Source organism: Aplidium turbinatum, chromosome 8 (genome assembly GCF_918807975.1).
Source record: "Aplidium turbinatum chromosome 8, kaAplTurb1.1, whole genome shotgun sequence".
NCBI lineage: Eukaryota > Metazoa > Chordata > Ascidiacea > Aplousobranchia > Polyclinidae > Aplidium > Aplidium turbinatum.
This window is the reverse complement of record NC_137479.1, coordinates 11,264,109-11,287,412: the sequence shown is the minus strand read 5'-3', so window position 1 is coordinate 11,287,412 and position 23,304 is coordinate 11,264,109. Positions and strand designations below refer to the sequence as shown.

Genomic DNA, 23,304 nt, shown 5'->3' with positions numbered 1-23,304 from the left:
ATGAAAAATGTATTTATTTGTTGAATAGGAGTGGAAAAAATTTGTTTGTTAACTGAAGGCAACATTAGACAAGAGCGTGTTCAACATTAGACAAGGTTAAAGGCATACTAAAGGAAAATTTCAAACCGGAATTAAGCCTTAAATGAGTAAACTGAACATTCAAGAATACATTTCAAAAACAATTACCGAAAAAAAATTGTTTTCAATGGCGCTGGCAAAGCCCAAAGTCCAGAGTTTCATTTATTTTCATTTTTTTCAAAATGACCAAAACGTGCAAACACTGCTCGAGAATACGTCATAAAGGCCAGCAATAACAAAAGCCACGTTACCAATCTGATGTTTTGAGCAAACTGTCTGCTGTTTTGATGTTAAAATGTGCTGTTTTGATGTAAATACATACATAGCCTACAGTCAAATCGCCCGCAGTAACAATTATTGCGTGATCGGTTGATTGCTGGCCTTTATGACGTAGACTGCACAGTCGCACGCTTCGTTGCTCAGGCTCAATCTCATTTTGAAAGCTCTGACAAAACCACGCCCACAATGGTGGTCAGACCGCAATGGGGCAAAATTTTATTGAAAATCGTTTTATGGTAGCAAGTTAAACACAAAGAACGTGGAAAATCGCCAAGTCAGGTTTTTCCTTTAGTACCCCTTTAAGATAACATGGGAATATTGCCAAGTCATAACCACACGTTCTTCTAGAATGTAGAACTTGCTTCAAATAAGAATCCTCTTTTCATAATAAGACGTCCACTTGTTAGGCAACAAAATCAAATCAACATTATCGAGATGTTTAAATTGCAATTTTTGCGCCTCCTCTGCTATAACTGTGGAGTTGTTCTCGCACTTATAACGAGGATGGCCGCAATAATGGCCGGTTTTTGTCTTGCAGAAAAGCTGGCCATTGTAAGGACCAATTGCAGTTACTTTCTAAACAACGTTCTGATTTGGTGAGTAGGTGTCGTCATCAGAATAAATTCAACATCAATTATCTTAAAATAAATTAAATTTACTTTACTATTTACAACAGGGGTGTGCACTGTGCAACCTGCGCCCGGTGAAACGAAAATATTTGGCACGCGGAGGTTTTGGTTGATGGCCCTCGCCAAGAATACGCTGAAACGAAACAAATCAATCCAATAAATTTTTATCAAGCTTTTGAATGGCTTTTCCTTAATAGTGTTGTTGGATTTTGGATAATGTTCACTCATGAGTATCAAGAGACTTGTTGCTCTTTATACAAATACGTTGGCTAAGCAAGGGCGCATGTTCAGAGGGAGATTTTGACTTTGACTTACACTTTGCGAGACAGCAATCTATTTACTATTAGTACAAACCACAATGCTGAACGTTGATGATGCTCCCTGCGGTCAAAATAAATTCAGGTTATTTTGAACTTGGAACTGGTCATTTTCCTTTGGTTATCTTTATCCTCGGACTGACAAAGTCTTTAATAGGTTATTCCTGTCAATTTCGCATTCTTGCAAAGACATTGATGCAGGGTAGGTTACCGAGACCGACATAGCGACGTTTCTGATAGTTGTTGAAGTGTTGTTGCCGTTGAGTTGTCTCATCCACTAGTTATCGCTGAATTCAGAGTCTAGGTTGGTAGCTACTTTAACATGATAAAATTCTGTCGCAGCCATTGCAATTGAAACGTGTAATTAATTCGATTTGGAAATACTTAATTGCAATTTAAAAATTTCAGAACAATGTAATTGCAGTCTAATGTAATTAATTTTTTTGATCGTGTATGCTCAATATAAATGAACTAAAAACTGTGTAATTGATCTAATTCTGTTTTCTGTTAGTTTTTTTTAAACTGGCTATTGTGGCACTGATGCCCAAGTAGTTAAAATGAAAAACATAGGTATTCAAATAATCTGTTGTATTTTGCTGCAAGCTGCTGTACTTTTACTTTGAACGTAACAGAAAATCATGTAGGCCTACCATCGATCTATCCTTAAACAATACAACATTTAAATCAACACAAAGAAAATATCGTACATACGTCACTGTATACACGGTTGTACTAGTCTATCCTTTTGCACAAACTACGTCATACCAGGAATCATTGTAAAATGTAGGCCTACCTGTAAAAAACAAATTTTAGTTTTTAATTCACTTTTCTTGAATGACGTTGCGGAGACATAGCAAAAACAACATCGGTGTTAGTGACAAGGGTTGTTATTTCTCCATTGTGACGTGAATTCAAATTTCTTGATTGGAAACTTGTGCTTCGATGTTCAACTCTCGACCAGCAAGTAAAACACTTTGAACACAAGGTCTTTACATTGTTTCGAAAAGCTTTGTCTCGCACGTTGTAAACGATAACATTGACCAAACTGGAACACAGACACACAGTCGATGCATTACATTTATTAAATCTATGACTCTACAATTTCTTAGCATTTAAGTCAATCTAGGCGTTTGCAAAAGTTAAGTAGGCCTGATAAAAACTGCATATCTGTTTACTATAACAAACTCTCACCTGTTCGACATGGAAAGATAGAAACCGACAAGGTAAGGTGTTGAAAAGTTCATACAAGTGAGTTGTCCGGAGAAGTATAACAATACGACAATAATAACAGGAACTAAAAAGAGATAACATTTGTTCACAGATAAAAAGTTCCTCTTCGTTTATATAATAGCCTGATTTATTATTTAATTTGTTCGAATAATGATGACAACAGTGATGGTTTTAAAGCGTTTTTTTTTTTAAATGAGTGCAGTATCTGCCATTTTTTTTATATCGCCTATATCAAATGGAATGTAGAAAAAAATAAAATTCTCCGAAAAACAATCAATAATTTTACATAAAAATTTCACAAAGATTTTGTACTATTTAAAAATACCTTTGAAACCTACTTAGAGTTATTGTAAATCCCAACTGCATTATAGCAATTGTTTTTACGACGGCAATTTGTTGTTTCCTCTGAACCTCCGCACCGCTGCTACCACCTTGAAACCGGCGATTTTTTCGAATGAAGTTCACTCTCAAAAGCACACCACAAGATATGGTCGAAATTGTCTGCAATGTTCATAAATCATACGCACTTAACATTCTGGAAACTTGTTGGCTTGTTGACTAGAAGAATGAATTCTTGTGATGTAATATGACCCTAGTCTCTGAAAGCTTCTGGACCAAGCACACTTGTTATACTGTAAATAGCCGCGTGATTTGATTAATTATTATTTTTAGAGTTGTGATGAGAGTTATGTATTCTGGGGATGATAAGTTGGAATAAAAATTATATTGAAGAAAATTGTGGAGGTCCAGCCAATATTGAATAGATTGTAAAAGTGGAAGTTATTGGTAATCATAAAGTAGCTGTTGCAATGTATATTTATTTTGAATCGTAACTGCTTGCTGTACTAGTGAGTGCTCACTGCTCAGCCTTGTGCTGATAGCCGGGAAGAACGCTCCTTTCCTCATGAAGGCGTTTTCTGTTTAAAATTTGACTTTTTCATTTGCTGGAATTCGTCAGTTCAAGTAAGTTAGAACTATTCCACCATTTATTTGACTATTTAACGTTTGATATGCCAGTAAACTAAGCCATCATTCTTTCCAAAGTCTTTTTACATGTAAGAACTAGAAAGAATTGTGACAATCTGCAATACTCGATATGATATAAAAAATGTTTCAGCTCAGATTCAGCAAAACCAAAATTATCAAAATAAAAATTACTGGTAAAATACGAAATCATTGAAGGTGTTGAAATTTGTATGCTTTTAATCACAAATGGTACAACCATTTAGTTTTTTCATACAAAAGTGAACAGTGCTTAATATATCTACAATTCTACAAACCTTACCAATAAAAAATATGGTACAACATAAAACATTAACACCAAAGCAATCAGTGGAGTGAAATCTTGATTTGCAGTGATTTTTTTAACCGTGGGTAGGTATAGGAAAACGGGCACAATATAACTGCTTGTCAGGTGGTTAGGAATCCAAGCTAAAAAAAAAAAACATTTATTTTAAGTTTATGTAACATATTTTCTTTAAATAAACACGATCTCTAGAATCGTAAGCGATTTTTAGCAAAATATAGTTAAGCTGATTTAAAGACAAAGAAAAATTTATTTGTATGGAATAGAAAGGTATAAGAAGGGAAATTATTTATACCGAGCATTCTTGCAAGCTTGACATCTTTTTGAAGCTTTTCTTCCCACCTGTCATTTTAAATTTTTAATTCCAGTTTAAATAACGAGTAAAGACATTACGAATGGGAAATAATGGAAAATTTTTTCACCACCATCGCTTTCTTCTTATTTTTATTTAAATTTAAGTTTTGATTGAGAAATTAACAAAATTTTGTTTTATGTAACCTAAACATCGTTTACAACACAACTCAAAAACAAGGTAGCCTACATAGATAAATAGTTGAGATTATAAAAACACCAAATGCAAAGCTAAATTTGAGATTTGGTGGGTATAAAAATTGTTCAGTAGTTAATACAATGTGTACAGTATAGTAACATGCTTCTGAACCGTTTCAAATCATGTGGACGTAACGTTTGCTTCTTTTGCAGGCAACCAATTTGAATACTGTAGTTACTTTAAAAGTTGCTGCTACATGGCCAAAACACGTGCATACAATGATTAATAAGTAGCTTTGGAACCAAACGTGGAATAAACAATTACAACGCATGTATAAAATTGTCTGCTAAAATATTTTACTTCGTATTTTAAAACGTTAAGAACTTTTTCAGAATGAATAGTCATGAAAATGAGTCAAGGTCGGTTTAAATCAGTTATCAAAATGCGGTGACATTAAACAGCTAATGGTTTTTCGCTTTATTCTATCCTTTTTTTTCTATTTTTATGAAACAGCAGCATATCTGTAAAAGTAATCAATTAATAAATAAAAAAAATAAAAAAAAGTAGTCAGAAATAGCAAATTCCTTGCCTGAAACTGTTGCTGTTGCAATTGCGAACGCCCAAACTACACCCAGTCCAATATAGACATTTTTCTTGCTTTCAAACTTATAGTTGATTGGTTTTGTGATTGCGTAGAGTCTCTGCAAACTCATGTACAGCAAATGGTAGATAGACGAAGTGTAGGTCAGAAGATATAAAAACGCTCCCCAAAACGCTTGTGTAGATCCCCGCAAAGCCAATTGCTGTACATTGAGTTCGGACAGTGTCAGTTTTGTTGACCAACTGTAGTTGTACATTGTGACGACCAAAATCTGAACACCTGAACATTTAGATAAATTAAGGTGGTTTACTGATAAGCTTTTTTATGTTGAGAAGGAGCGATCTTCCTGGCGTCATAAGCATGGTAGGTATTGTTATCGAATGCGTTAGTTTCCTGTCAGTGCTGTATGAGCTCTATTTAGCTCTACTCCCTCCTCAAAATGCACACGTAAACTACTTATCAGTCAAAGGTGTATTCACTTAGTACATACACTTGTTTGGTAACAGTGACTACTGTCTTACAACCGTGTTTCTTAGGCCATGGATCACAGCCCAAATGTGAGGAAGTGTTGACATTGAGTTTGAGTTACAAACTTTTTAAATGTAAGAGGGAATACACATTTCACTTTCATATTTTTAGGAAAGAATAAACTACAATTTGTGTTTCGAAGTACTAACATTACATATACAACAATTAATAAGCAAAAATGCACATAAGGATATTTTGTATTATGAGTATCAATATATTTCCAAGCTTTTTTAGTGACTTTTTGTAGTTATTGAAGGCCTACAAGTTGTATTCTCTTATTGGCATAATAAAAAATTTAAGTCATCAACCACCTGTAAGGCATGAGGTAATTTTTTAAAAACACGATTGCGTGGTCTACAATTGTAAAAAAGTTTTTTTCCTTATTGTGCTTGGTTAACGCAAAAACACTGCCACGTTTAACAACTTTGAGATTTCACAAGCGTCGATTGTTGTAGTAGCTCATATTGCAAATACTACAAGTTATTTTCAAAGAAAGCAGAATTAGTGTTGATTCTGTTTCTTTCAACATCGAACAAAATAATATAAGCCGACAAAGCTCTGTGATGCAAACTGTCAAAGACCCAGACAAATGAGTTTTCATTGCTCTTTCCTTTGTTTTGTTTTCATTTTTGAATAGCAAAAAGCACTAGGCAAACTAAACATGAGTGGATCCATAGCGGCTGTGAGCTTTTGCGTCAAGGAGTTTTAGGTAGCTAACACGTAAATTCATGTTAAATCAAATATAGTTATTACTATCTAAACTCTTGACGGCTGTTTCACCTAAAGGAATATCATCAGAAGGTCTTGAAAAACATGCAAAAGCAATAAATCGGTAATTCCTGAAAAGATATTAAACATTATAACTGTAATTTGTTCTGCAAAAAAAAAATATTTTAAATCTGTCATACCTGAAAAGATATTAAATATTATAACCACAATCCAATCTGCAAAAAAACCCTCAGAATTACAAAGGGCTACCTGCATTCGTTACCACAAGTTGTCAATTTGTCATTTGTCAAAATAAATTCATGTTATATATAACTTCGAGGATACTATGTAAGCTTTTCCAGTCGATTTCGACATAAATTAATAATAAAAGCTTCGTAAAAAATCAAACGGTATCGCAAAAGTTCAAGCCATTGAATGCAAATGCAAAACTTTATAATGAATCCCGAGATCTAAATTTATAAAAGGAATATGAATTTATTAAGCTTTTATTTTGCTACTGACATAAATGAATCAATTCGGATACTGGCCCAATTTGCATATTGAGCTGATAGATAGACTTTTTCCCACAGGATAAATGAAGTTGTAAAATGGAAGTTTTATGATTCACTTCAAGTTAGTTTTCCTACCTGTGAGAAAGTCAGTCACAGCAAGAGAGCTTCTACATATATCCATTTTATTTGCATGGCGTTTTCTTTGAAGATGAATGCCAACAGCAATGATGAAGAAGTTTCCAAAAACAATGGCCAGACCTAAAGTTATCACCAAAAACAAAAACAAACTAGTCCCAAGTTGACTACATTGTTCACAAGTCTTTATTGGAGTATCATTGCAAGCATCGTAGTCAGAATAATCATTGCAAAATCCAACAAATCCACAAATTCTTGTAAAATTCAATGATAAACTTCCATTTTTAGTTGAATAATTTCCAACTACAATTCTGTCCGGAAGAAGACTTTGCGGCAAAGAATTGTTATCTTCAAAATAATTATTAAAACCACTTGCTTCCATTTTAGCTGAGAAAAAAACAGGATTTGTACCTGGTGTGAAAGCATGTATACTATAAAACCTAACGTTAAAAACATAGTCTGCGATAACGTGTCTGTTCTATTTTCAATAACATAATCTGCAAACAATTCTTTAGCAGATCTGTTTGAGAAGGTGATTTTTGTTATAATTTACAAACATCTTAACCCTATCTTAGTACGAACTGTTTTCGGACGCGGAAAGTACGTCACGGTCTATCTTAGCCCCGTGCTAATTAATCCCTAATAGTGGGAGCTACGAAAATCACAGAGCCAAAATATTTTACAAGATAATAGCCATGTGTATTGTGTATTAATTAAAATAATGTCTTTGGAAAAAACTTCAGAAAGTCGGTTTTTATTCTAATTTCCCAAAAATAGCTTCAAAATTGAGCGTTTGAACACATATTTTTGAATTACTGTATAACATAATTATAGAGTAATGCTAAACTAAACAAAAAAAACTACTTTTGCTCATAAATAGGCTATAAGGCATTTTTGTGAGTTTTTACATTTTAAAGTAATTGCACTAACATTTATTAGCTATAATGCACTACATTATAGCACTAGCTATAATGTAGGCAGTTTTTAGAATATGCCTATTGCCTAGCCACCTGAGACAAAATGCTTATTGTGAAGGGCAGGAAGGTAGAAAAATGACTAGTGTATGTTTAGAAAATTCGCAAAGAATAAAAACTATGAGTCAAGAAATTTCACATTTCTAGCATATTTCCTTCTGTAAAATATCTTGGTGCCGGGCGTCCTCATAAAACCCAGTGTCACTACAGATAGGGTTAAATGTCAAGCCTAAGTGTGATCTATGAGGCTTAGGTAAAGAATAGTAAACACAAGGATATTTTTTTAGAATAAAATGCTCTTCGAAACACCTGTTGTTAGACAGCTAACCAGAATAAAAACAAAACAAAAAAACTGTATGGATTCCGATGAATATCGACGCATTTGTAAACAAGATTTAAAAGTATCGTCCACTTAATGGACAACAGGCAGGAAGTAAAATTATAGAAAACACCCACAATCATCGGTAGGAAGACTCAGCTCTCCTTGTACCAGTGAAAGTCACCTCAGAAGGCTTTCAAGATATGAATGCAAAATATCCTACGTGGCATTTCGCAATCATGTCACAATGGTTAACTACAACTACACAATCGAATTAACTATGGCTAGAATCCATTGCCAAGACATCCGGTACCGGTTGAAAGACTCACTTCCTAACAATTGAGGCCTAAAGCCAAAAAAACAACTTTATTCCCACGCTCTCTAGCGCTTATCTTGCACGCTACTGGGAAGTGGCAAACTCGTCAACGCCATTGGTCAACAGTCAGCAGTTCAAGGTGAACTGAGTGGAGACCAAACTAGCCGAAATACGCTTGGCATAAAATAACGAAAGGACTTGTAAAAGCGATTGTCGCTTCGAGGTCTGGCTCGAACTGACGTCATAATCCGGTGTGTTGTGCAATACAATCCACCATTACAGCAACGTGGCCAAAAATACAAGCGCGTGGAAAACCATGGTTGTGATAATTTGTATTGAGATAAACATAGCCTTAAAAATGTAACAGCGAGGTAGGTATTTATAGATTGAAACATGCTCTTTCAGGTAAAGTGCGGTAAAAGTCATCGTGCAGTTGCACTTTAACGAAAGCGAATCTACAGAGAAAATTTGTTTTGGAAGACAATAATAAAGTTAATGATAAGCTAAAGCCTGATTTTACAAAATAATAGTCGTTTCAAAAAGCTATTCTACGTCAGACCCACAGCTTATAATTCTGCAAACTAAGCTTACACACTTTTTTTTGCTGAAGACACAATAAACTGATGCAAGTAGTTTGAGCATTTAAAGCAGTAAACTAAACTATTGTATCTAAGTGCTCAAGTTTCAAATGCACTAAATTTTATTAAAAGCTTTTGACATGTGCCTGACAGGCACATTGCGCCTGTGTATGTAACAAATCACATTGCCCCCAACAGAGTTAAAGTGGCGCAAGAAGACACGGGTGGTCACAGCGGTAAACCATAATCTCTTCGTGGGAAAATTGTAACATAAGATTCCCAAATCCGTTCGTCTGCATGCAATGACCGAACAAGAAACACTCTTCAGGAAACGTCTATTCGAGAATTGTATTTCTGTAAAATTAGCCCGCGGCTATCGAAATCGAGATGCAACGCCGTACACCTCTAAAAACTGTCACTACAGAACAGATTAATTGGATAAAAGACGGAACTTTTGTCCAGCTAGCAAGCACTAAGCCAACAGTTAAATGTGCGGCCAACTTTCAAGCAACCATTTCACGAATGACCAGAATAGATAGCAATATCTCAAACTCACATATGCAGTTCTGTGACGCAATAATGGAAGACAATTATGAAGTCATTCAAACAGGTGTTTAAAGCTGATGTAATATTTCCTGTTTAAACAGGTTTCAAACTGAAACAGGCCCAAACAGGTTTGACACAAGTCTTATGAACGATGTGCAATTTTGGCACATTTTCTAGCAACTTCCATGACGTAATATTCAGTAGAGCTGAACTGTTTTTATATGACGTTTGATTTGGTGAAAAATTGTCTGGAACAACGGGTTAAACAACCTACGAAAAATTTTAGTCTAAAACATAAACTATTATTTTTTTATGCTCCTGAGTATTAACTTTGTTGTAATTTTTAAATTCATGTTGAAATTATATCATTGAGAAAAACAAACTTCTACAAACAAAAACTAGCCTACATATTTTAGAAAACTAAATTTTTTTAGGATTATTTTTTTTGTCCTGCTAAATTTGGAATTGAATGTGTGCTATTCTAATAGCTTCAACTATTCTGTGAATGTTTATATGTAGATCTTGATTTTCAAATTAAACGCAAGGCTGTCTTACGATAAAGCTTTGACAGAAAAATGATTTTGCTGTTGGCAATGTATAAAAAGTTCAGTTACACAGCCATTTAACTTCCCGTATTTTATATGTAAGAAGCGAGACTGAAAAAGAAACATTTAAGCAATTAGCATTTTATTCAAACACATAAAAAGCAATTAATTTAAAAATAATTTTGACTTTATTACAGCTGTCGCCTTCTGGGCTTTCTTTGGAAAAACAAAACATAAAACGAATAAACAATTTAAATAAATCTGCAGAAAACAGTGACAGCTTCTTAAAAGTTTTTTCAATAGGCCTACTAAAATTGAAAATAATGCCTTTAAACTTGACATCACTGTAACGTACGAACACGCACACAGAGTGACGGTTATTGTATTCAGCTGTCGACGACAACGACAGCTACGACAACGAACAAGCGAAGGTCAAACGAAGAAGAAGGTTTCTGTGACAACACAGAAAAACAACGATTAGCAAACAAAACTTACGAATTAGGCCTAATGCGGAATTACAGATGACGAATTATAGGCCTAATGAATTCTTACCGACTATTTTGTGGCGCACGGAACAGCACAGGGAGAAACCCAACAATTGAAAATTCTACCGTTGTAGATCGAAACTGAACATATAAACGGTAAACAGTAAAATATTATGCTATAAATTTCACATCATAGGTGAGTCCCGTACTTGATTTAAACATCGGGAAATAAGACGAGGTACTTATTACACTTAACCATTGACACTAAAATTCACATTGGCCTAGTCTATCACAAAGGTTGCAGTAGAAGGTTAAGCTTACCGTGAACTGTGATAATCACTGATTTGGCCACATAGGCCAACGGCAACGACAGATGAAATTGCTGCACAGAGTTCAACTATGCTTCAACCACACAGTACATTAACGCAGTAGGCTAACTCTTATTCAACTAAAAAACAGCAGCACCGTTAATAGCTCGAATTAACTACCAGTCGCTAACTATAGTTGCTGTAAACGTTAAGCTGATCTTTACATGTAGCCTACTGCCACTTAACAAAACTCAAAGCACAAAGAAACGTAGTAACGAACGCAAAGGCGCAAATGTAATTATGACGTAACGATCACACCTCGAGGTGAGAGCAGGGGTTGCCAGGTGCTACTTAGGGAATCCGAATTTAGTTTTTAAACATAGAAAAGGAGGCGGACAAATACGACGTAACACCCCCACACAAAAATAGGAACTGAGTGAACATTTTTTACGATCAAACTAAGTCGTGTTTGGAACGATATGTTTCACAATCCAATCAGCCTTCAAGAGGACCCTCATGAACAAAGGGTTGCAAAATGCAGTCACTTATCACAATTAAAGGCAAATTTCGAAGCAGGTAGTGTGTTTTTCACTATTCTCAACAAGAAATGTTTGTTTTTGGCTTTATTAGCCAACAGAAATTCGTTCAATAGTTCATAATACACAATTACACATTGATCAATGCCTTTAACCCGGCGACAGGTAAACAGTCCATTTTGTTCTGCATTAAGCAGTTTCCAAAATCAAGCACAGTTTCGAAATTGGTCTCTTGACCACATTGTACCGAGTTTTCACCGAAACTGTGCGTACAGTCCCTTTATTGTCTGGGTATGTGTCAACCACTCGCCCCAACAGCCACTTCGAGCGAGGTTGGGAATCGTCGACGAGGAGGACAACATCATCTTTTTCAAAGTTCTTCTCTCTTTGAAACCACTTCTGTCTCTGAATGATGAATGGGAGGAACTCACGGGTCCAGCGCAACCAAAATTGATTGGCTAGGTATTGCACCTGGGCCCAGCGGCGTCGAACATAACAGTCTTTTCTATCAAACAGTCCAGGGGGCAGGTTTGATGCTTCTCTCAACAGCAATAGGTGATTGGGAGACAACGGCACATCATCTTGTGGGTCAAAGGTGATAGGAACGATGGGTAGCGAATTTATGATTGACTCCACTTCGACCATCAGAGTAACGAGAGCTTCATCTGAAACGGTTTGCTCCTTCATTAGAGCAGTTAGGATTCTTCGAATGGAACGGATCATGCGCTCCCATGCTCCACCGAAGTGGGAGCCGGTAGGCGGATTCCAATGCCAGGTCACATTTTGTTGGCACAGGTATTCATTAATCTTCTGTTGGTTCCACAGTTGTAAGGACTCACGCAATATTCTTTCAGCACCGACAAAATTCGATCGGTTGTCACTATAAATGTCGGTTGGGAGACCTCGACGACCAATGAATCGTCGAAGGGCATCAATAAACGAGTCAGTAGACATGGTGTGGGTAATTTCAATGTGGATAGCTCTAATTGACATGCACGTGAATACGCAGCCATAACGTTTGAGTGAACTGCGGCCTTGCTTCACCATAAAGGGTCCAAAATAGTCGACACCGACATGAGAAAACGGAGGCTTATCGGGTTGGAGTCTTCCAGATGGCAAATCAGCCATAAATTGTTTGCCAACTTGTGCATTCCTTTTTTTACAGAGCAAGCACTTCCCGAGGACACGTCTAACGGCGACGCCTCCCTTCAAAATCCAGTATGTTTGTCGAAGAGATGCCCATGTATGGGTCATGCCAGAATGGCCCACTTGAGCATGGTGACTTGTAATCACAAGATCTGTAAGGTGAGAGTCAAAAGGTAACACGATCGGGTGCTTGGCATCTACTTCGATTGGTGCTCGCTCCAAACGGCCGCCAACCCGAAGGACCCCAACAACCAATATAGGGTTCAATTTAACCATGGATCGTGAGAATGTCCTTTTAGTTAGCATGGCACTTCCAGATAATACGTTTAGCACCTGTCCAAAGCGACTTCTTTGCACATATTTAATCAGTTCCATTTCAGCGAACTTCAACTCACGGACTGTGATAGGAGACCGGGCAAGTGGGGCTTGGCAAAACGAAGGTCGAGTCTTCATCATGAGGAACCTTTTGTAACGCATCAACCATGCTGTTGCTTTCTTCAAGCGTATCAGCTTGGAATATCGATGAATCAATCGGTCAGTAGAACAAGAAGCTTCTGAAGCGGCACTCACGTAAACTTGTTGTTTCTTGACGGGCGCAAACTCTGCTGGAAGATCAGCTAATTTTATTGGAGACTCTGGCCATTTTTCTTCGGCTTCCCACAAAAACGTTGGGCCAGACAACCAGAAGCTGGAGCTAATCAGCGTATTCGCATTCATACCACGGGACGCACAATCGGCAGGGTTTAACTTTGAAGGCACGTGTCTCCACTTCGAAAGGTCTGTATTTTGTTCAATCGTGGACAATCGATTGGCAACAAATGTAGGGAATCTTTTCCTTGCATTACAAATACTTTGTAAGACAGCGCTCGAGTCTGTCCAAAATCTTGATGTGCAATTGGGTAGGTTCAATTCTTTTCTCACTATTTTATCTAACTTCACGGCCATAACAGCAGCAGTGAGTTCCAGCCTTGGAATGGAAACTGTTTTCAGTGGGGCTAAGCGGGACTTTCCCATCAGAAATGCACAGTGAATCCTTCCTTCGTCATCAACAAGACGGAGGTAGGACACAGCTCCATATGCCACAGACGAAGCGTCGGCAAAATAGTGAAGTTCATGCTCTGTTACCACGCCAAAGTGGGGAGGTTTGAAACAACGAGGCAGACGTATGTCGTAAAGTTGGTGTAGCTGATTTATCCATTCATTCCAAGTGTCTACTTCAGACGCCGAAATTGGGTCATCCCAACCGAGACCTTGCTTGCATAAATCTTGCAACAACAACTTTGGTTTCAAGGTCACTGGAGCAACAAACCCCAGGGGGTCATATAGCGAGCTCGTCGCAGACAAAATACCTCTGCGGGTCAGGGGTCTCTCAGGTAATGGGAGTTGATACTTTCCATCAATCTGCTTGACTGATTTTGTCATCATGTCATATGCCATTCTATCCTCACGTGAGTTGGGCATGTCAGGTATTGATTTTTCATCGCCAAAGTCCATTTTCCATAAACACTCGATTTGCTGCTCGATGGCAATGTCTCTTGATCGAGCAAAGTTAACTTGATAAGAAGAAGAGGAAGTTGGTGACAGAGATGGGCCCAACAAGGACCAACCCAACGGGGTTTTTATAGCGATCGGCTGATCACGTGATCCCTTCCGTGAACGTTGAATGCAAAACACTTCTGGGTTGTCAACACCGATCAACAGTGTCACACTTCCACCCTTCACACAGGGAAATTCCAGATCATCTAGGTGGGGTAGTCCAGACAGTTCCTTTTGACTCGGAATGGCATTTGGAGTAGTCGGAATTTCATCAATTGACAGGACTCCAGACAGCTCAAACTTTCGTCTGTCATCTAGGGAGGACACAGACAAGCTTACAGATATTCCATCATATATTTTAGACGTGTTAGAAAGAGTCTGTAGTGAGATCTCTCTTTTATCCCCAGTGATATTCAAAACGTCTATCAATCTGTTAGCGCAAAAGGTTGCTGTAGAACCTTGATCGAGGAACGCGTAAGTCAAAACTTCATTTCCATTGTATCTAACCTTTACTGGCACAATGCACAGGTAGGCCTTGCAGACACCCGCGTCTTTATCTGGCGGCCGCGGTTCCGTCACTGAACAAGAAAGAACTCCCCTTTGTTCTTCATCACTGCGTGGCTGAGATGAATTAGGTGGATTGGGGTTGTGGAGCAAGGTATGATGGAAACGTCCCTTGCACCCTTCAATGGTACATGTGCTGTCAACTTTACAGTCGCGAGTTTGATGCTTTGTGCTAGTCAGGCACTTATAACATAAGTGTGCATCGTAAACCAGTTGTCTACGCTGTTTGTACATCATGTTTTTAAACTCGTCGCAATCAACAAGCTTGTGCGACTTGCGTTTACAACATAGACAAACATTACTGAAAGATGGCTTTGACACACCTTTGAGCGGAGGAACGTCCGTGTTAAATGTTGAAACTCGATCCTTCCGACTGGGTTTCTTTGCCAGGGTCTGGTGAGTTTCCTTCGCCTTATGAATCCTACTTCCATAGAGGGAGTTCTGGATCTCTGCTCGCATGCCAACAAATTCTGCAAGATCTCTGAATCTTGCTTCACGACTTGTGTTGTGCAGAACCATAACCGATCTCTCTGCCCATGCCTCTTGCATACGGAATGGCAACTTCTCAATCATTACCATCATTGTGTCCAGAGAGTTCAGTCCAGCAAACTCATTAATGTCATCCAGGGTTGAGAGACACACATCCATGGCATTGGCTAGATCCTTTAAACCTTGAGGATCGTTATGCCCAACCTTTGGCATCCTCTTCAGTTTTTGCTCTGCTGCATTTGCGATGATATGAGGTTGGCCATACTCCAGGTACAACTTCTTCCTTGCCAGCTCATAGCCATCGGGTTTCTTCACAAGATGTTCTATTGAACGCTTTACGTCACTATGACAATGCTGTAACAAATAGACCAACTTTCTTTGATCGTTATGTACCAGCGGGACGATCTGTGCGTCAAACGTCCGCACAAAATTTTGGTAAGTTAAGGGGTCACCCTTAAATGAAAGTATTTCTGGTCGTGGTAAGAAACGTTCGTCACTATACGAGAAATGTCTACTTGGTAGTTGGGGCTGCTGATAGGAGCACCCTGGTTGTTCACCGACATGGGACTCAGATTGGTATTCTGGTCCATATGAGTCACGTTTAATTGTTTTCGGTTGCCAAGACAAATTTGGCGAACTAATATTTACTTGAGGAGTCGAGCGTGCTGCAGGGAACGTAGAATTAGGCTTGTTAGCTTTAGCCTCATGAGTAGCATAAGGAGATGAAAGGACAGGAGAAGATGTCTCTTGAAATTGCACAGAAGGTCTCTTTGTCAAACGGGAGGAAACATTCTCCTTGCTGTTTGGCAGACCAGGTGACGTGAATCCAGTTTTATCGACAGTAACGTAAGATGAATCAGCGTCACTCATCGCCTCTGCCCGAGATTGCAATTCCAATTGTAACATTTCAATTTTGTGGTCAGCTTGCCTGCTCTTCCTCTCAGCTTCTATTCGAGCTTCTTCTTTCTTCCTCTCAGCTTCTTCTTTCTTCCTCTCAGCTTCTATCCGAGCTTCTTCTTGAATATGAAGCTTTTCCCGCTGAGCCAGTTTCAGTTGGATCAGTACCTCACGTTGCTTGGAGCTAGCCGTTGAGCGGGTGCTTCCAGAGCGTAGGCTCACGGAACGATGCGAGGAGCTAGACTTCTTGCAGGACGTAGATGGCCCCGGCAAGTTGGCAGTTCTTTCCAACCACTCCTTGCAACGAGTGTCAAACTCGACCTTATTTTTTTCCATTAGGGAGCGTTCGGTTTCCCTATCATCTCCAATCAGATGGACAACTTCCTGATATTTTCGGTCCACTTCGGAGCAGTAGGACCGGAATGCCTCCAACTTAGTACTAGGATGAATCATTAGCCGCTCTCCATGCAGATAGGACTGCTGCAAAATTTTTGCGGCCCCATCGAACTCAGCTTGCTTGGCTGCAGACGCATCCTCGAGTGGACTACTGCTTTGGACGCTCATCATAAATAAACAAATGTAGAAACAATTATGCCTACGGCAAACCTTCGGGACTTGAGTGCTGCAACTCCGAGGACTGTCCACAATAGTCGAAACGCTTCTATGTAACGTACGAACACGCACACAGAGTGACGGTTATTGTATTCAGCTGTCGACGACAACGACAGCTACGACAACGAACAAGCGAAGGTCAAACGAAGAAGAAGGTTTCTGTGACAACACAGAAAAACAACGATTAGCAAACAAAACTTACGAATTAGGCCTAATGCGGAATTACAGATGACGAATTATAGGCCTAATGAATTCTTACCGACTATTTTGTGGCGCACGGAACAGCACAGGGAGAAACCCAACAATTGAAAATTCTACCGTTGTAGATCGAAACTGAACATATAAACGGTAAACAGTAAAATATTATGCTATAAATTTCACATCATAGGTGAGTCCCGTACTTGATTTAAACATCGGGAAATAAGACGAGGTACTTATTACACTTAACCATTGACACTAAAATTCACATTGGCCTAGTCTATCACAAAGGTTGCAGTAGAAGGTTAAGCTTACCGTGAACTGTGATAATCACTGATTTGGCCACATAGGCCAACGGCAACGACAGATGAAATTGCTGCACAGAGTTCAACTATGCTTCAACCACACAGTACATTAACGCAGTAGGCTAACTCTTATTCAACTAAAAAACAGCAGCACCGTTAATAGCTCGAATTAACTACCAGTCGCTAACTATAGTTGCTGTAAACGTTAAGCTGATCTTTACATGTAGCCTACTGCCACTTAACAAAACTCAAAGCACAAAGAAACGTAGTAACGAACGCAAAGGCGCAAATGTAATTATGACGTAACGATCACACCTCGAGGTGAGAGCAGGGGTTGCCAGGTGCTACTTAGGGAATCCGAATTTAGTTTTTAAACATAGAAAAGGAGGCGGACAAATACGACGTAACAATCACAACTTATCATCAAACTCTGTGACATGTTGTTGCTGCTTGCTCAACTACAGCCTGCTGAGTGAAGGGTTGAAATCACTTTCACTATAGTCCAACTTTTATTGTAACTTTGAACCTACTCTAACCTTGTCGTGAGTTATTATTAGCATGCTTACAGGGGTTTTAGCAAAAATCGTCCAAATTCGTACTACCAACAGTGTTAATAATTTTCTTGTAAGCAAAGAGTCAGTCGGCAATCGGTAAGCAAGAATCAGTCTGTAGCCTGCTTCGAGAGAAAATACCGCAAAAAGCTTTTACTAGCCTACGTGAGTCTACTGCCAATCTGTTATTATGACTATCTATAATTTTCTGAAGGTGTTGCGACCGTGCCAAATCCTTTCAACTTAACAACTTACTTCGGTCACAAGCACGTTTTAACGTTTGCGTTTTGCCGCTTCTACCTTTTTTTCGACCTTTGCTATGTTGACGTGCTTTGCTTTTGCTGTGATTGTCTGAAATCAAAACAACTGAACTAAACTGACTAGCCTACTTTGTCAGGAAATGACAAGCGCCTTTTTGCTCAATATGTTTGGACAAATTTTACTTAATTCATATGCCCTTTCATATTTTTCACAACTTTAGTGAGTTAACACATAGCTTATCTCCAAAATTATTGTAAATACATGAAATTAGTCAAACAAAAACAGAAAATACAGTGTGCCAACAAACTTTCTCACAGCAAGTTTTTAATCTACTGCTATTATACTCATCGCCATGTCTGCCTACCTCTCTCTCATGTAGGCTACTCTATTGCAGTTCCAAACCACATCAAAATGAATTGCAGTTACACTAATGCAGAGTTTTTCAAACTTTTTTGGACTACCGCACACCATGGCCAGGGAATTGGATGGGATGGAATGGAATGGAATGGAAGATGGAATGGAATGGAAGACAGATTTTGGGATGGAAGATGGAAAATGTCAATGATGGAAAGGAATGTAAGATCTTGATGATGGGATGGAAGACAATCTTCCATCATTCCATCCCAATTCCATCATTAACTTTCTAACGCTTTATCAAGACATGCATTTTATTACACCAATTGTCTGCGATGCTTCTCAAGTATTTTCGTTAGGTACTTTGTTATCTTCTCCAACGTACAGGGCCGGATTTAGCTTATGGGGGGCTGGGGCACTTTCAGATCGGGGGCCCCCGTGCAAAAAAAAATTTTTTGCGCCTACGGCGCGAAAAACCACCTCTACAACTACAGTAGCATTAATCCAATACTGCTCTACACAGCACTTTGCAGAAACTTCAAAGGCTGAAAGAATGAAATACTAATAACACAAAATCACATTTTGTCCACGTAGGAGTGCCCTTCAAAAGTCGGGGGCCCGGCGCACCTGCACTCTCTGCCCCCCCCCCTAAATCAGGACCTGCCAACGTAGATTACTACAACAGTTTTTTTAACTTTGCTAGGTGTTGTTTCTTTCTGTATTTATATAGAATCAATCTACGTTTCTAGTTACAACACCAAATGGTACGTAATCTTTAGGAAAATACTGCTGTTAAATTTTTAGCTTAAATTTAGCCTATGGTTTTTAAGATTATTTGTGGCATATTCAACGCGGAGATCACAAAATGTGAAGGTGGAAGATGGAATGGAAGATGGAAGAGATTTCTGAGATGGAATGGAAGATGGAATGGAAGATTTCTAAGATGGAATGGAGATGGAATGGAAGAAAATCTCAGGATGGAAGATGGAAAAAACGTCTTCCATTCCATTCCATCCCATTCCCTGACCATGGCTATCTAGAGATACAGTAGCCTAGGCTACGGCTTAATTTGTTAGCCTACATTCTGCAAATCGTTTTAGAGTTTGCCAAACTTTTGGTTTAATGGATTTTTTTCTGTCTTCTCCAGGTGAGAAAATGGGTTTCAACATCATTAGACGTTGAAAAACAAGCACTATTTGATTAAGAAAATTTCAGTCAGACTGTTTAATCGCTTTTTAGCAGTCTGATTGAACCTTTTTCGACTTACTTTTCCTCGTTTGTTACTGCTTCCCCAAGACAACAAAAAGATTTTATATTATTTTTATTGCTGATGTGATTTTTGTTTGGCCCAGACTTATGAAGCTATTTAACCCAACTTTTGGCTTGTTTTCGAATGGGAAAGTTTGGTCTAATGGCAAACTTGCCTAAGTTTTATTTTCTAGATTGCATGTTAGGTTTTACATCCTTGTGGATTTAAAAACAATTTTTATACTGCACTATTCAAAAAATTATTTACAGTAGGCCTACGTGGATGATCTGATATTTTCTGCAAAAGCTTTGCTGAGGTAGGCCTACACCTGCCTGGTGTAACGCATTACATTACACTCTACAGTAAATGCCTGATTAAATAACTTTGCAGTATACAGCGTCGCTATACAGGAAGCTTCAAGGAAGTCAACAACTCTTTCTGGATTAGTATCACATCCAATGCCCTTCTGCTTACACTCTATATCACCAAATTGAAACTATGGCTATCGAACAGATCAGTGAATGTTTTAGCAATCTTATCAACCTCAGCAAAGCTTTTCCAGAAAACATCAGATCGTCAATATACTGTAAATGCTTTCTTGCTTTCTTGTTTGTGACATTACAAAGTACCTATATACCACACACGTTCGGATGAGCCTACATCTTTTACCGGTTAAATATAATTACTGGCCCTGTGTCAGTGGTTCAAAGCCTCTACAGTGTACAGTCTACAAGTACGCGGAAGCTGCCAGAAATAGCCTATCAAAAGCTTGGTAAGTTTAATAGAGGATTAAGACACCAGCCAACCAACTTGACTATATTTCAGATATCACGTCTACTAAAATTGAACCAAGATCACCGTGCTTTAAAACAAGGGTCTCAAACAGGCGGCCTGTGGATCGCATGCAACCCGCGAAGACGTTTGTGATGCTTTTTTGAATTGTTAAATAATAATTTACAATTAAAATTCAATCTTATCTATTGTCCACTTACTCATGATAAATTCACTCTAAAGTTGCTCAAAAAATGTGAAAATGCTTGTCAAACTACACACAATTTTTATGCGCTTCTGTCGCGTCGTTTTATTGCGTGTAAAAAACCCCTATTGTTACATCACAATCACCGTACTTGTTCACCTTGGTAGCCTATTGCGGCAGTCAGTTCTTCATTAAGTTTGTTTTTTCCACGCTATTTGGAAGTGAATTTTGCAAGATTTTTGCTCTACAGAAGAGTTGACCGATTAAAATTTTGGCAATTCTGGACGAAAGTGTCATTCCACCACCACAACACCGCTACAGATAGGGTTAAGCGATGGAATGACAGTATGACAATTTGACCTTTTAACCTTATCTGTAGCGACACGGGGCTTTATGAGGATGCCCCACTCTTGTACTGAAATATTTCACAGAGGGAAATATGCTAGAAATGTGAAATTTCTTGACTTTTAGTTTTTATTCTTTGCAAATTTTCTAAACCTAAACTGGTCATTTTTCTATATTCCTGCCCTTCACAATAAGCATTTCGTCTCAGGTGGCTAGACATTTTCGTGCAATGCTTGTTATATTATACAGTATGTTAATGTAGTGCAATTGCTTTGAAATATAAAAACGCCTAAAAATGGCTTAGATTTATGAGCAAATATATTTTTTTGTTTTTTTCAGCATTACTTTATATTATAATTCAAAAATTTTAATTTTGAAGTTATTTTTGGGAAATTAGAATAAAAACCGACTTTCTGACGCTTTTTCACCTCAAACAATTTATTTTAATAAATTTGTTGGGTAAAAACTTAAATTTTATACGCACAATACACATGGCTGTTATCTTGTAAAATATTTTGGCTCTGTGATTTTCGTAGATCCCGTTATTAGCGATTAATTAGCACGGGGCTAAGATAGCCTGTGACGTACTTTCCTTGAACGAAAACAGCTCGTATTAAGATAGGGTTAATGCATTTTGCGTTAATGAGGTTGACAAGAGCGTCGTTTCCTATCATTTGGTGAAAAACACAGCTGGACAAATTAGAATTTTTAGCAAAACTGGAGATTAGATTAGAACTAGAATTACAGTAAACAAGCTTTTACCAAATTAAATTAGAATTACTAACATTTTGTTATAGATTCATCGAATTACACAACTAAAATTATCTAGTTGTTCAAGTCTGCTCTACAGGTCCACGTCATTACGTTCGCATTTCTTTTACGATATTTTTCTTTCTCTTTGTTTTTTCTATACTATTTCTTTTTTGCAAGTTTACTGTTTTGGTGAGTTCTCACTACCTCTTTTATTGCGTTCTTGCTGTGTTAATTTGTTTATTGAACGCTGATGAACTGCTCCATTAGCATCGACAACGCACGATCACAAAATAATAGACACGGCGAGAAGAGCACTATAAACACAGCCAGGTCAAAAATTTTAAAGAACCGACTTGCCACAACCACGGCGGCGGGGAGTGACGTTATTTTGGGGTGGTGATGCACCCAGGGAAGGTTCACAAGCTTAGGTTGCGGGGACCGGGATATGAAGTCAAGGTACCTGTGGTAATGAGAGTGTGAATTAAAAACTTTCTAGAACCCATCCGCAAAATGTAGAATGGCGGAACAGGCCAGGGAAACAATTAAACTTTCCGCAATGCAAAAAAGTATTGCAACCCTCGCGTTAATTTACATTATACATTTGGCCCTCAAAGCAAATTGAGTTTGAGGCACCTGCTTTAAACCTTGCACTGCTCAAAACGCAATCAAGACACAGGGACAGGCTATGATGAAGCGATTTAAAACCAGTTTTTAACGGTGCAAGCACTTCAAAACAATCTACTATCCTTCATTTTTACTTGCATAGCTACAAATATTTGTGCCATGAAGTTATTGCAAACAATTCCTAACATTTCATCTGTTATGGTTACATCCTCACTCCTCAGTAATGACATATTTTAGTGCTTTGAACGATTGATTTCAATCTCCTGAGCGTCAAGCCTGTCACAACCAGGCGACACGTCTCCAAATATATCTCCAACACCAACGTGGCACGGTTTAGAAATTACGAAAGTGAACGGAATCTCTTGTAGCCTACGTCTGCATTGTCAAGGCGGAGTGACGTCTCACCAAAGTTAACATCAACAGCAACGTGGTGCACTGCAGAATCATCAAAAGACATAGAACATCAAACTGCACTTGGCAGCCAGCCCAGTGAGGTTAAGATAACATGAGAATCTTCACAAGTTATACCCACACGTTCTTCTATAATCTAGAACTTGCTTCAAATAAGAATGACCTTTTCAGAATAAGATGTCCACTTATTAGGCAACAAAATCAAATCAACATTATCGAGATGTTTAAATTGCAATTTTTGTGCCTCCTCCGTTATAACTGTGGAGTTGTTCTCGCACTTATAACGAGGATGGCCGCAATAATTGCGGTTTTTGTCTTGCAGAAACGCTAGCCATTGTAAGGACCAATTGCAGTCTCTTTTTAAACAACGTTTTGATTTGGTAAGTGGGTGTCGCTATCAGAATAAATCCAAACTAAATTAACCCTATTCGGACTGACAGGTGGACTGGTTCCGTCCGTATATAAAACATTCACCGATTACATATTATGTAAAAGCTACTGGCTCAAATTAACTGAAGTTTTATAACTTTTCCAAAACATTATTCATCTTTGGACTTGTAATGGTTCAGTAATAAAATTACATTTTTGTGTAGTATAATTTTTAGTTGTCAAC

The 23,304-nt window shown here is 38.1% G+C and overlaps 2 protein-coding genes and 1 long non-coding RNA gene across 3 annotated transcripts; all 3 read right to left on the bottom strand.

The window, feature by feature from the left end:
* Positions 1 to 2,119: 2,119 nt before the first annotated feature.
* LOC145776057 (uncharacterized) lies at positions 2,120 to 4,188 on the bottom strand. The gene is made up of 5 exons (XM_082587464.1): positions 4,182 to 4,188; positions 3,819 to 3,964; positions 2,872 to 3,034; positions 2,495 to 2,597; positions 2,120 to 2,348 (listed from the first exon to the last, which is right to left on the bottom strand). Exons 1-5 carry the CDS (start codon positions 4,186 to 4,188, stop codon positions 2,120 to 2,122), a joined length of 648 nt encoding a protein of 215 aa, XP_082443590.1.
* Positions 4,189 to 10,457: 6,269 nt separating this feature from the next.
* LOC145776056 (uncharacterized) lies at positions 10,458 to 16,616 on the bottom strand. The gene is made up of 2 exons (XM_082587463.1): positions 10,898 to 16,616; positions 10,458 to 10,717 (listed from the first exon to the last, which is right to left on the bottom strand). The coding sequence occupies exon 1, from the start codon at positions 16,614 to 16,616 to the stop codon at positions 11,610 to 11,612; it is 5,007 nt and encodes a 1,668-aa protein (XP_082443589.1). The 3' UTR covers positions 10,458 to 10,717; positions 10,898 to 11,609.
* Positions 16,617 to 16,737: 121 nt separating this feature from the next.
* Positions 16,738 to 17,524, bottom strand: LOC145775947 (uncharacterized). Its single transcript, XR_014290183.1, has 2 exons — positions 17,178 to 17,524; positions 16,738 to 16,997 (listed from the first exon to the last, which is right to left on the bottom strand). It is a non-coding gene; the product is annotated as an uncharacterized LOC145775947 (long non-coding RNA).
* Between the last annotated feature and the right edge of the window lie 5,780 nt (positions 17,525 to 23,304).